Here is a 15,411-nt window from a genome sequence, read left to right on the forward strand (position 1 = left end):
TAATCGCTGTTTTTATGTACGGGTCCCTTCTTCGCTCTTATTTAGAATCCAAATATATAAATAAAGTTTTGGTTGTAAAGATGGATATTTGGGCTATTAGCGAGCTTTGGGGAATTTTGGTCGTAGTGCTTTTGTTTAGATATATTTTATTAAAATAATTTGTTAAAAATAAACGATTGTGAGCACACAAAGAAATCTATGTGTACTATGGCACGCCATGGATTTTTCGATAGGATGTGAGCTCAGGAAAAAAAATTTCGACTACGCATACCCAAAAAATAATTTTCGAGCCTGCGAAAAAAATATCGCGAAAGGGTAAATTTTTCGACCAAAACACTCCGCAAAACCCAAAAAATATTTTTTTTTTTTTTTCAAAAAAATGTCATCGACAACGTTTTTTGCAGACATTTTTGGGTCGGACAGAGTATAAATATGAAATTTTTTTAGTAGGTCATGAAAAAAACCTTAAAAATCAAAGTCGAAAAAAAGTCAAAAAAATTAAATTTCGCAGGCTCGAAAATTATTTTTTTGGGTATGCGTAGTGGTACTTTTTTCCTAAGCCCAAATCATACGAAAAATCGATGGCGCGATATCGATTAACTTTCGTCCATACAAAACGATCCACCCTAATGTACATACCTTAATTAGATATCATCGCCCGCTAGCCAGAAGCATGAATATGCAATTTTTCCGATTTTGTGTTAGAGGCCTCTTTGGATTACCTTTTTGATTATCTAGGTTCTACTTAAACCTAGAGCTTCCTACGTACATGGAAACCCCAATAATTTGCAATGACATTTTCACGAATGTAGGTATAATTCAATCACACAAAGCTGACAGCCAGGTAATGATTTTTCTGCTTGCGTGAAAGATTCGTTGATATGGCTCAACAACTTTTGAAAAAAAGTAAGAACAGAACACATTCGTCCGATGAAGAATTTTTAATAGCTGAATATCCGAAAAAGAGATATTTGTTTAATCGAATGCAAACTCGGTTTATTCGAAGCCGTTGCCTCTTCTCGAATCAAAGCAAAAATACTTGAAAAAATTTTGTGAAAAACTGGTTATACCAAAAGAATGTCATTCTTTTTATAAAAATCTGGAGGGCAACGCTTTACCCGAACCCAACATTTCAGAAGATTCAGATTCTGATAAGAATATGAAGTAGTTCTAAGTTTGCAATAATATCTTAAATAAAAACACATTAGTGTATATGAATTTGAATTGAATGTTTAACTTAATCCGCCAACGGAATTGGCCTAGCAGGTCTTGGCTTGGCCCTAACGTTATTTAAAAATCAATCTGCAATGAGTTGTTTTCGTCTTTTGAGGTTAAGGCCATACCATGACCAAATGGGCCAATTCTTATAGCGTATTCGGATTCAGCGCATCAAAATGCATAGAAAGCATGAACCGATTTACCTGATCCGGCTACTTTTAATTTTTTTATATAGATGTGTTAACAAAAAATTAGATCAGCTTTTTAAATTTTTGTTGAATACGCTAAATCTCGGAGAATAGAAGGGATGCGAGCAGAACAATTATATCAGTTGAAAGAGCATAGTGTGAGTATAATATATTACTACATTTTTACACTAGAAACTAATTCCTCTAATTTTGAGGGAGCAATAAACTTTGAAACTCGATTTCCCAACATTTCCATTTTGGCACTTTCATGCTTCTGGCAAGCGGGCGACGATATGAAACATGACATACCAAAATATTATTTTCAGTCATTATTATACTTACCAGTCTCAAACAAAGAACACCAAGGGCAGCCAAATCCAAAGACAACACGGCGCAACGAACTTGTTTTAAACCAAAAAATGTTAAGCTCCACGATATAAAAAAAAAACCTTGTGTACATATTAGATGTTTTTAGCTTTTTTTTTCAAAATTAGGTAAAATACTATCACACAAATAACAGCTTATTTTCTCAATTCACTGACTTTTAACGATTTTGTTTTGTTACGTAAAACGTTCTGAGTATTTCGTTCTCGATCATTTTGTGGTATTTTGTATTACTACTCTACTCACAGCTCTTACTCTCATAGAAATTGGATCTGAATAAACTTGAAAGAGCTTATTAACATAATCGTATATACTTAGTGTATTTATACGTCTGTATACTTGTATAAATGTGTTATTGTTATTCTCTTCTGAGAAAAAAAAACCAAGTGAAAAATTATTTTACTCAAAAAACCAGAAATTATTTGTTTCTGTGAATGTCATCTCTGTTGCGTTTCAAATTTATACCAACCCCTTGGCGAATTCTAGTTAACTTAAAAACATTAGTTTCCTGTAGTGTTGGGAACAATCGAATGAATTCAACTATCGATAGTTAGTTACTGAATGATTTTAACTATCGAACGAATTTTTTCATTCATTCATTCATTCATTTAATTTGTTCTTTAGCTTGCCAGAAGCCAAAAGAACAATTTCTGGATTGTTTTAGTTACCCCTCGGGGTAGCTAAAGAACAAACCTATATAAGACAAAAAACGTCGTGTTCCAATGAAACGTGATCCAGATACGGCTAGAGATTTAACATGCAAATGCGACAACAATGTGAACCATATTGATCAATTTGTTGTTGCATTTGTATGTTAAATTTCTATCCGTATCTGGATCACGCTACATTGGAACGTAACAAAAACGTAAAATATGACTAAAATGGTGTAAATTGTGCTTCAAGTAAATAATGAAAATATTCAATTTAAATGCCTTTGTTACATGTTATGCAAAGCGCATGAATGATATGCAAATGACCTTGGTTCGCAACCCACAGAGTTTTTTGGTCTCCCCAAACCTGTGGGGAGATTTTATGCCTCTACAACAACAACGACAACAACAACAACAACAACAACAGGAAGTAAGGTTACTTAAAATGGATTTTTATCTGTATTATTCAAATCTGTTTCAGAGGCATTATTGATTGCCTTAACTTATACATAAGCTACTGTTTTTTTTTTTTTCAAAATTCAGGTCACGTTTAATTAATATAAAAATTGCACATTAAATTTCACTTATAAAAGAAACATAAAACAAATATTTCAAGCACTTAAATACTAAAAGTCGCTATAGTTGTTCTAGCCAAAATCGGATAGTGCATGAGGGTCTATATTAAATTTTCGCCGCAGAGATGGCAACTGATTGTGTTATTAAACCCCTAAAAAAATTGATTGTAAAGTAAATAATACAAGTATGTACATCGAGTTGACATGAAAAATACCTTCAATGTATAAATTGCTGTTCAAAAGTATTATCATATCCAGTTTATCTCCTTTAAGTCGGTTTCTCCTGTCGTTAATTATTTGCCCTGCTTTCGAGAAAACTCGTTCTGACGGAACCGATGTTTCGGGTATACATAAATATTTTTTCGAAAGCATATATAGTTCCGGAAATTTTGACTGGCTACGATTCCAATAGTCTAGGGGATTATTTGAGCGACCAACAAAATTTTGCCTTAGATATTGCTCCAACTGAATATTTGCATTGACATTGGGCGCGTTTTGACAAATTGTTTTTGCTTCAGCAACTTTTTCATCGCGAAGGTCCCAGAGAGATACTTCGCTTTTATCGACCGATACTTCTCTTGGGGTGTTGGTAGAAACACTTGTGTTTTGTTGCCGTATTAGGGAAGTTACTTCTTCCACTAGCCATTTTGTTGTATTATTTGCATTAATTTCATTACCGAACGCAATTTTTTTAAACCAAGGATCTAGGAATGATGATTTGGCGAACATTTTGTCAGACTCCAACTGCCCTAATCGTCTCCAAACTACCTCTAACAATCTGCTCTTCAAACTTTCTCCCTCTACAGTTTTCATTTTGCGATTTCGTACTGCGTATTGAAGACCTCTGATTAGGGGCACTACCAGTGACATCGTGGGATAATTTTCTCCTGACAATTCGGTTGTCATGGCCTCTACGGGCTTGAAAAGATTAGTGTAGTCCAACAATGTTTCCCATTCTGATGAATTGAGGAAATCAGGTGCATTTGGTAAAGAAGTTATTATGGCAGAGAGTGGTTCTTTTACCAAGCATATGCGCTCCATCATTATAAGGGTGGAATTCCACCGGGTAGGGACATCTTGTTTTAACCTCAGTTCAGTAACGCCCATTTGCTTTTGCATATTTTTTAATTTTTCCGTCGCTTGAGAACTATGGTTAAAGTAAGTGACTATGGCACGACACTTGTTTATGAGCACAGTAACTTGTGGAACAGCTTTGACGGCATCAATTACACATAAATTTAATGTATGCGCTACACATGGGAGGTGGTGCTTCTGTAGCATTTCAATTATATCCTTTTTAATATTAGCCCCGTTATCACTTACTACAGTAACTATTTTGTCAAAAACGGACCACTCATCAAATATTAACTTCAATTCTGTAGCTATATTTTGGGAGGTATGATTTCCTAAGATTTCCTTTGTTGATAAAACTGCAGAAATCATTTTGTTATCCCGAACGAAATGACTAGTAACTGACAAAAAAGATTTTTGACTATCAGAAGTCCACACATCAGTTGTAACTGAAATATGTGTTACAATGTTGAGCAAGTCATGCAGTTTCTTTCTTACTTCATTGTATTTAAAAGGTAGCATTGTATTTGATAAAATTTTTCTGTTTGGCATGGAATATAATGGCTGAAGCTTTTTTGTATATTCTACAAATCCTAAATTGTCAACGATGGAAAGCGGCTGCAAGTCTTTTGTTATCATCTTTAAAAGAGATTCATCAATATTATTTTTTTCTTGCTCTGAGAGCTCAGAACGGGTGCTGGTAACAAATAATTTTGTTTGAACAGTCCTTCTCAAACATCCACTATTGGAAATGTCTTCGGTAGGTACTGTTAACGAACTGCGCGCTGCACTCCCTGCAGTAGTTGACGAAAGAGAAGTGGAACTACGTTCCTCTTCTGAAATTACTGGCGCTATTTCTCCTGAAGTTAGATTCCTATGTTCTGAGGAAGACGGATGCTTACGGCGTAGATGGTCATTTAAATTTGATGTGTTGCCAGAAAATTTAAAAATTTTTTTGCATATATGGCATTTAACTTCATTGCCATTTTTGGTAAAAAAACTCCCAAACAGAAGATCTCTTCAATCCAGGCCGCATTATAAATATCTACACAAATTAAATCGTTAAAATCACTTCCTCAGTTAAAAATATTTAACAATTACCACGCTTAAAACGTTTGTCGATTAGGTTGACGTATGCTAAATTTATTTTAATATATTTTTAACACTGATATATGCACAGCAAAAATTTAAATAGAACGAATGATTCGAAGAAATAGTAATAAGCGAATCATTCATACCAAAAACTATTAGTTCGAAAAAATAGTAATGAACGAATCATTCATACCTAAAACTAGTAACTCGAAAAAATAGTAGTGAACGAATAATTCATACCTAAAACTAGTAATTCGAAAAAATAGTAATGAACGAATCATTCATACCTAAAACTAGTAACTCGAAAAAATAGTAGTGAACGAATCATTCATACCTAAAACTAGTAATTCGAAAAAATAGTAATGAACGAATTTCAAATGACTATCGAATGAATGAAAACTAGTGAACTATCGAATAACTCGATAGTTTTCATTCGATAGTTCCCAACACTAGTTTCCTGGACGTACACCTGCGTGTTTACAAATCGAACTTCACCATTACTTCGTCCTCACGTCTTTTTTTTTTTTTTTTTTTGCTTAAATTTTCTTCTAACTAAAATTAAGGGGCAAATTATGTATAACGCAAAGAGTCACTTTTTCTCGTATGAGCCGAAATCCCTATCAGGTTAAAGCCTTCATTCACTTTAATGCGTGATACTAAACCTGAATGCCTTTATGAAACTTTTGGCATTATAAAGTAGTGACTGCGACGCAAATTGTCACGATGTCATACATAATCACGCCCTAAGTCACAAATTTAAAAGTCGGGTTTAAGAGCGAAACAACTTACAAAATAACAAGTAAGGAAGGCTAAGTTCGGGTGTAACCGAACATTACATACTCAGTTGAGAGCTGTGGAGACAAAGTAAGGGAAAATCACCATGTTGTAAAAAGAACCTAGGGTAACCCTGGAATGTGTTTGAATGACATGTGTATCAAATGGAAGGTATTAAAGAGTATTTTAAGAGGAAGTTGGCCATAGTTCTATAGATGGACGCCATTTAGGAATATCGCCATAAAGGTGGACCAGGCCTGACTCTAGAATTTGTTTGTACGATATGAGTATCAAATGAAATGTGTTAATGATAATTTTAAAAGGGAGTGGGCCTAAGTTCTATAGGTGGACGCCTTTTCGAGATATCGCCATAAAGGTGGACCAGGGGTGACTCTAGAATTTATTTTGTACGATATGGGTATCAAATGAAAGGTATTAATGAGTATTTTAAAAGGGCGTGGGCCTAAATTCTATAGATGGACGCCTTTTCGAGATATCGCCATAAAGATGGGCCAGGGGTGACTCTAGAATTTGTTTGTACGATATGAGTATCAAATGAAAGGTGTTAATGAGTATTTTAAGAGGGCGTGGGCCTTCGTTCTATATGTGGATGCCTTTTCGAGATATCGCCATAAGGGTGGAGCAGGGGTGACCCTAGAATGCGTTTGTACAATATGGGTATCAAACCAAAGGTGTTAATGAGTATTTTAAAAGGGCGTGGGCCTTAGTTCTATAGGTGGACGCCTTTTCGAGATATCGCCATAAAGGTGGACCAGGGGTGACTCTAGAATTTTTTGGTACGATATGGGTATCAAATGAAAGGTGTTAATGAGTATTTTAAAAGGGAGTGGACCTTAGTTCTATAGGTGGATGCTTTTTCGAGATATCGCCATAAAGGTGGGTCAGGGGTGACTAGAATTTTTTTGTACGATATGGGTATCAAAAGAAAGGTGTTAATGAGTATTTTAAAAAGGAGTGGGCCTTAGTTCTATATGTGGACGCCTTTTCGAGATATCGCCATATACGTGGACCAGGGGTGACTCTAGAATGTGTTTGTACGATATGGGTATCAAATTAAAGGTATTAATGAGGGTTTTAAAAGGGAGTGGCCCTTAGTTGTATATGTGAAGGCGTTTTCGAGATATCGACCAAAATGTGGACCAGGGTGATCCAGAACATCATCTGTCGGGTACCGCTAATTTATTTATATATGTAATACCACGAACAGTATTCCTTCCAAGATTCCAAGGGCTTTTGATTTCGCCCTGCAAAACTTTTTCATTTTCGTCTACTTAATATGGTAGGTGTCACACCCATTTTACCAAGTTTTTTTCTAAAGTTATATTTTGCGTCAATAGACCAATACAATTACCATGTTTCATCCCTTTTTTCGTATTTGGTATATAATTATGGCATTTTTTTCGTTTTTCGTAATTTTCGATATCGAAAAAGTGGCCGTGGATTTCGGCCATTTTTCATACCAATACAAAGTGAGTTCAGATAAGTACGTGAACTCAGTTTAGTAAAGATATATCGATTTTTGCTCAAGTTATCGTGTTAACGGCCGAGCGGAAGGACAGACGGTCGACTGTGTATAAAACTGGGCGTGGCTTCAACCGATTTCGCCCTTTTTGACAGAAAACAGTTATCGTCCTAGAGTCTAAGCCTCTACCAAATTTCACAAGGATTGGTAAATTTTTGTTCGACTTATGGCATTAAAAGTATCCTAGACAAATTAAATGAAAAAGGGCGGAACCATGCCCATTTTGAAATTTTCTTTTATTTTTGTATTTTATTGCACCATATCATTACTGGAGTTGAATGTTGACATAATTTGCTTATATACTGTAAAGATATTAACTTTTCTTTTAAAATTTGAATTAAAAAAAAAATTTTTAAAAAGTGGGTGTGGTCGTTCTCCGATTTTGCAAATTTTTATTAAGCAGGCATATAGTAATAAGGGTAATGTTCCTGCCAAATTTCATTATGATATCTTCAACGACTGCCAAATTACAGCTTGCAAAACTTCTAAATTACCTTCTTTTAAAAGTGGGCGGTGCCACGCCCATTGTCCAAAATTTTACTAGTTTTCTATTCTGCGTCATAAGTTCAACTCACCTACCAAGTTTCATCGCTTAATTCGTATTTGGTAATGAATTATCGCACTTTTTCGATTTTTCGAAATTTTCGATATCGAAAAAGTGGGCGTGGTTATTGTCCGATATCGTTCATTTTAAATAGCGATCTGAGATGAGTGCCCGGGAACCTACATACCAAATTTCATCAAGATACCTCAAAATTTACTCAAGTTATCGTGTTAACGGACAGACGGACGGACGGACAGGGCTCAATCGAGTTTTTTTTCGATACTGATGATTTTGATATATGGAAGTCTATATCTATCTCGATTCTTTTATACCTGTACAACCAACCGTTATCCAATCAAAGTTAATATACTCTGTGAGCTCTGCTCAACTGAGTATAAAAAAAAGAATTGTTATTTATAAATACAAAAACAAAAGGTAAAACGGAAACATTTCAAGCCAGTAGACATGCCAATGAATTGACTTACGAATGCCGACGGTTTTGTTCGAATGTGAGTTTTGTGAAGTCGATGAATCATGCGCAAAAACAAAACGTTATTAACAACGGCAAGAAATGAGTGAGAAAGTACGTATATATGTTAAACGTGGCTAACTATTACATTTGTTTATACATATCGCTCATTTACTTCAATAGTGTCATAACTCAAAAAACACAATTTTTCAGAAGAGCCATTCAAAGATTTTAACTTCCATATGTTGCGCATATAAAGGCATATTTTCATTTGTATAGCACGTGGTAAATTTTTAACGGATTACAAAGTTTTTTTTATACAACATAGATCATGGTATTGGGTACGTTTATATGATATTAACTCAAAATTCATATTTTTTGAGTTATATCACTATTGAAGTAAATGAGCGATATGTTTCGTGTACTACATATATGCACATTTACAGTGCATTGAATACGTTTGCAATATTAACGTCATTTATTAAAGTTATACATATGTATGTATGTATGTATGCACGTATTAACAAAGCTGTCACACGATATGACGCTTCTAGTTAACAAAACTAACAATACAAGCGAATCAGCCAGAAGCTGGTCTTTCAGAGCATTACAGTAAAATTTCAACGCTTTTTCCAGGAGAATAATTAACTTATATCCTTTTTGCTTTCCTACTCCTCTATATTGCACTTTTACTTCCTTTACATTACTTTCATTTGATGCTTTTCCGCCAATTTCCATACAAAATTGAAGACTCTTGCAATTCATTTTTGAATAACTTCCGGGAGAGCTAGAGTCTTGAAACTTAGAATACACATCGGAACCCGGTGACAATTTAACGCGATGGAAAAAAAACTTTACTAAGTGGTCCAGAGAAAATTCTATAAAAAAAAGCACCGAACAATAAACCCAGAGACCTGAAACTTTGAACGAAACTTAGGGTTGTATAAGGTTGTAATATTTATGATAAAATATTTGTCTAGGTGGGACAGGTATCGAAATAAATAATAATAATAATACTAAAAGCTAGAAAGGTACTAGTCATCGCACTTCTCATCAATCTAGGGCGTTGATCAGACAATTAAATAAAAGCGTTGGATACGTCAAATTTCTATTGATAGTCATATATAAGACCAACTGAACCTTAATAAAGTTATGCTACGCCTCACATTTTTAGAAATTTCACGCGCCCAATGCTTTTATTTAATTGTCTGATCAACGCCCTAGATTAATGAGAAGTGCGATGACTAGTACCTAGGACCTACCTAATTATTTTCTAGCTTTTAGTATTATTATTACTTCAAGTAAGTATTGTTTTCAATAAAACCTTTTAACAAAAAATTTTCGACAACAATAATCCGAAACCGGAAAATAAAAATTGTATCTCTGTCCGGAGATATTTGCAGTTGAAGTTGGCGCTTTTCAAGTGGTTGTTGTAATTTGTACCCACAAAAAAAATTGTGAACGCAGAAGGACATCACCGTGGCGGTAACCACGGTTATACTACACCCCGGACTTGGCATGGCGTAGCCCAGGGTTATTTTTTATAAGCGCGGCCGAAGACCGCCAACGCAGAAAGGTGTTCTGCGCAAAAATACTATGGATTTCACCCCCGGTTTCGGAGAGACCCGCTGGTCTTTTTTCGGGTTTTCGTTAATATCTTTTGAACGAGTCAAAATTTTTATTTTCCGGTTTCGGATTATTAATACTGATGTCAAGGCGCGTCGTTTGACACCTCTCTCGATATTTTTGGACGCGTATTAGCAGTGTCATGCTGTCGTATAGAATTGCCTTTATTTCTCTCTAGTTTTATTCCTCTCGCAAACCCTCTTTATTTACAACGATGTACCTTTTCACTTTATTATTGACCACACTGCTACTTACTGAATACAATTTTTAATTCGCCGAAGCCCATCCAATCGTATTATAAAAAAAATTATTTTGCAAAACTCGACCAAAATATCATTCTGAGTCAGCAGCACATTTTTTATTAAAGCGATCGTACACAAAACTTCAATGTATGTACGCTGTCACCTGCTCCCAAACACGCACCTCGTACATATCCATATGTCGTTACATATGTGTGTAAATGTATACACCTCTCCGGTAGTATCAGTCCCCCTACAGCACTCCGTTAGTTATAAACAATATCACATGTACCGTCTTTGCCTTATAAGCTGTTGACGCATACTAGATTAACACACATTAGACTGCCTAGAAAAAATTTTACCGAAATTGAGCAAAAATATTGAGGTCTGTAGGTTCATACATATGTATATGCTTTCATCTATTCAACAATGTCAAACTTTGTAAAAATCCAAAATATACCCATATCTCACCATTTATGTACGTAAGTCAACCTTTACCTCTATCCCTACTTCTTTTTTAATAACTTGTCATATGAAGTTGTTTCAGAGGTCGATGACAACCGATTAAACGATACAAAAAGATTCGCTAGGGGGCGCACGAGATGAGATATTTAGAAAAATCGTACGAAACGGAGGAAATTTTGGGATTGATTTTTATGTAAGTTCTCATTGAGCCACAAGTGTAAAACTTCAAGATAAGATAAGACGCCGAGAAAATTTAAGAAAAGGGGAAAAATTCCGTTAGGCAGCGCACGGATCGAAATATTTAGATAAGAATTTGGAAATTTGGTGTTTTGAGATCGATTTTAAAGTAACTTTCCATTGAGCTACCAACATAAAACCTCAGAGACAGGTTAAGACACCGCGACAAAGGAACAAAAGGAGAAAAAAATTCCGTTAGGTGGCGCACGGATCGAAAAAATTAGATGATAATTTAAAAATTCGAAACCGGGTTTTAAGTGACTTCTCGATGAACTAGAGGCTAAAAATTTAGAGCTCAATTCAGAGGTCGATGACACAAAACAAAAAGTTTCGCTGGGGGCCCACGCACTGGGATACGGAGGGAGCGGAGGGGTTTTTGGGATTGATTTTTATGTAAGTTCTCATTGAGCTACAAGCGTAAAACTTAACAGATAGGTTAAGACACCGAGAAAATGTAAGAAAAGGAGAAAATAAAAGAAAAGGAGAAAATAAAAATGAAATAATGACAAAAATCAGCGTAAAATGTCTCCTTATATAAAGACATATTCTTGCTAAACTTTGATTTTTAAATTTTGACATAGAAATTGCAAAATTATTTATAACAAGTAAAAATATAAAGGTGGAACGCAATTGATTGACTAATAATATGTCCTTTTTTTTTTTTTTTTAATAAACTGTTATCGCCAACGTTTTTAGCAAATGAAAATTTTTTTAGTAGGTCATGAAAAAAAACTTAAAAGCCAAAGTCGAAAAAAGTAAAAAAAATTAAATTTCGCAGGCTCGAAAATTATTTAATTTTCTGAAACGGTCTAACATACGGGCATATGTACATACCTATTATCTTTTCATTAGTGCGCATTTTAATCAGCATTTTTATTATTAATTTTCTAATTCTCCCTAGGAAGTATTGACTCTACCCAAAGCAAAATATCAAATACAATAAATTTGTCGTAATGAGCGCAACAAAATTGCTTACGAGTTACTCGAATACATTATATCTTGCTGTTAGCCACGTTAGTAAGAGTAATTAGAGATAACGTTTAGAGAGAATAAAAGAAAACAAAAAAATAAAAATAAAAAATTCCAATGGTAAAAAATAAACGTAATTGATAGTACTCAGCTAAAGTGTTCAAATATAGTGTCTAATAACAATTCGTATGGAATTGTAGTTGTAAATATGGGTCCCGCAGAGAAACCATATGTGGCTACAAATGGTTTTTGTTTTAGCGTAGAATAACATTTCCTATTTCAGTTGATAGAAGTGATATCTAACGACGGGTACTAAGTTATGGTTTTGAAGCTTTCAATTAGCAGGAATGCAGGTACCTATACACATGTACAATTCAAATTTTATTTGTTCTACGTTCATCAAACACACATACAAAACGACTCTAAAAATCTTTGAAAACTTTTTTATAAAACACTTACTAAGCTATATACACTAAAACACATATGCGTACGTCTAACATCCCTTTTCGCTTTGTACAACACTTTTATAAACAAATATTTTAATTATTACAGCACAGCTTTTTAAATTGTTTTTTTTTTTTTGTAGTTCATACATACTTTTTTAATTTTTCACATTTAAAAAAATTTATAATTTTTCACTATTTCAAATATAACTTTTATATCTCACCTTTTTTGTTTTATATTTTACCTACTTTTTTCCAAAACAACACGCGTTTTTATATTGTAAATAGGTTTACAGAAATATAGTATAATTTCAATGCACTATTTATTTTATATATTTTTCCCCGTTATGCGCGATTCCGTTTCCGTAACAAACACTTTGAAATCCGTTGCTCAACTGCTCGTTGTTTGAAAGCCTCTTGCCACCAAAATGCCACTTCGAATTTGTTTGTTTATATTTTTTTACATTTTTTATTGATATGTCTTTTGCATGTGTGTGTGTATTAAGTCGGTGTCTTGACTGCGTCATATCCGGTGGTTGGTGTTCGTACTACAATAAGAAATTGGAATGTTATTATTGTAGTTCATTTTATACGTAGTTCTGCCATGGCGGAACCATACAAGGTGGCAGCATGTTGCATGTACTTTGTAATTGTAAAATCGATGGACTAATACTAATTTCACACAGACGACTTATTGAATAATAAAGGCAATTTTGTACATTAAGACGCTTATTGAGCTCAATCTTCCCTACAAAATTCGAATCTATTATTATTTCATTAGTAGCTAATCGAATGCCTAATGAAGTCAAAAGCACAATGCAACTCTGTTGGCAGCGTTCAGCTTCCGTTTCCGTTTCTTAGTTTTCAAAGCAAATGTCATTGTCTGCATGGCGGAACGATATAAGGTGGCCGCATCGAACAGCTGATTATAACCTTTTTTTATTTGATTTGATACATCAACTACCGGCGCAGTACGATTTTGACATTTGTCCATCGAATTTGCAAGTATATGGAATTTTTTTTGTTTGTAGGTATGTCACCATGCTCCCACCTTATATCGTTCCGCCATGATTGTCTGTCTCATCCTTCATACTAATCGAGCAGTTACTTCTGTGTGAAAGCAAAAAATTTACGATTTCATTAGTAGGTGAAATGAGATCATTAAGTTTCTGTGTGAAAACAGTATAACATGCCAACCTAATATTAACGCACGTAAGTCATTTTCTGTCAAAAATATCTTATGCACATACAACTTGTATGAGAGCAACCCAAATTGAATTTGCTGCGTGAAACCTCACTCGATTTCCAATTTTTGTTCTGCGTGACATTTAGATTTGACGTTTGCACACATGCCTTACATTGTCGCAACGCATCCTTAAGCGGGAGTCATTGGTGCCGTATGTCGTATCGCTGTAGTCGTATCCCTAACGTAATCAGCTGTTTATCGTTACGACGGTAAACCAAACCCAAATTGGTTGGCTACGATACAGTTACGACCTTAGCGGCACCAATAATCGATTGCATTGATTCTCATAAGGTTGGTCGAATCAGCTGTTATAAGGTTACCGATACGGTTACCGATAAAGCACCAATGTCTTCAGCTTTATTTGGGTTGGGGAAAAAAACGCCGGTTGTTTTCCTGCGCTAAAAAAAACGTAGTGCGGTTTTATTAGGTTGGCATGTAATGTCAAAATCGTACTGCGCCGGAAGTTGATGTATCAAATCATATTAAAAAAGTACAAATCAGCCCTCACCGTGTTGCCACCTTGTATAGTTCTGCCATGAGTTGGATCCACAAATCACTTACCCAGATTGCGAGTTCAAAATTGCTTCATTCTGCCCATCGACGTCATAAGCTGTATTTCGTTGCTAACTAGAACAATTAAAACACTAGCTATCTTACCGAATTGCATGGAAAGCAACAATAAAAAGTAATCGAGTTGAGTTTGCTAAGCGCTTTCAGTTGAAACCGCTTAGGTAATTGTCGACCTGATTGATAGTGTTGTATAGTGTTGCATATTCAAAAATAGGGCACTATTGTGAACGAGCGAATGGAATGAACATACGAATGTGCAGATAAACAAAAATAACAGCGTGGCGGCAGGGTGACATACATACAAACAAACACACGCATTTCATGTATTTTGTTTTTGTAATTCTCTGGTTTAGTTTCAAAAACATACTACGCTAGAAGTAGAAATGTCATAGCAGCGAAAAAAAGTAACAATTAGCTGATAAACCTCCACCATCTGTATGGTTTTGGCATAATGAAACTGTTTAGCTAGTTCAAGCGTTTTCTTCAAGCTCGCTTGAAAAAAAATACACCTATAGTTGACACTTGAGCGAATAAAAAAAAGAGCGAGAAAAAAACAGCTAAAGGAAACTGGTCAATTAATACGTCATAAAAATCGCTGATCTAATGTTTACATGGGCAATGCGCAATCTTCTGGTGTGATTTGTGAGTTGGATCCGTTGTTTTATCAATATAAAGGGCCGTTTAAACTTGACGTATCCATATCCATATGAATCAGCTGATGCAACCAACCTTATGGAAATCAATGTAATTGGTCTATGGTACCATACCATAACGCCCTAGCCGTAACCATACCATAGCCAACCAATTGGTTTTTCATCATATCGATAACTTAAAAATATTTTAGTTGGAGAATTTACTAACTTTTTGTAGATTTTAATTATTGTTATGGATACGTTTTGACTAAGAGACTTATTTTTTGTGGTATATGTTTGTAATTTTTTGCGTTTTCTTCATGTTTATGAAATTGTCACTATTTTTAGGTTAAGGCACCAATAACTGATGCCAATTTGATATGGATAAGTAAAAATATGCTTATGACTATGTCAATTTTAACTCGGGCTTAACGTTGCAAGGACAACTCGCTTGAATTTAGCATTACCTTGCTGTG

The 15,411-nt window shown here is 34.7% G+C and overlaps 2 protein-coding genes across 24 annotated transcripts in view; both read right to left on the reverse strand.

Annotated features, from left to right (window-relative positions):
• Pvr (PDGF- and VEGF-receptor related) overlaps positions 1 to 12,874 on the reverse strand; it is a 372,948-nt gene extending 360,074 nt beyond the window's left edge. For 12 of the 23 annotated variants that reach the window (XM_067768038.1, XM_067768036.1, XM_067768035.1 and 9 more), the window contains exon 1: positions 12,712 to 12,839. The gene's annotated coding sequence lies outside the window, so the exon portion shown is untranslated. Of the gene's footprint in view, positions 1 to 1,748; positions 1,834 to 1,948; positions 2,072 to 12,711 lie in introns of all 23 variants that reach the window. The other 11 variants (XM_067768033.1, XM_067768041.1, XM_067768039.1 and 8 more) reach the window with 11 other exon arrangements.
• A 29-nt stretch (positions 12,875 to 12,903) lies between these two features.
• LOC137240976 (solute carrier family 12 member 9) overlaps positions 12,904 to 15,411 on the reverse strand; it is a 271,735-nt gene continuing 269,227 nt past the window's right edge. Inside the window, exon 10 of the mRNA XM_067768062.1 lies at positions 12,904 to 13,035. Within this exon, the coding sequence (XP_067624163.1) occupies positions 13,011 to 13,035 (25 nt within the window). The 3' untranslated portion in view covers positions 12,904 to 13,010. The remainder of the gene's footprint in view (positions 13,036 to 15,411) is intronic.

This window comes from Eurosta solidaginis, chromosome 2 (genome assembly GCF_040869045.1).
Source record: "Eurosta solidaginis isolate ZX-2024a chromosome 2, ASM4086904v1, whole genome shotgun sequence".
Taxonomy (NCBI): domain Eukaryota; kingdom Metazoa; phylum Arthropoda; class Insecta; order Diptera; family Tephritidae; genus Eurosta; species Eurosta solidaginis.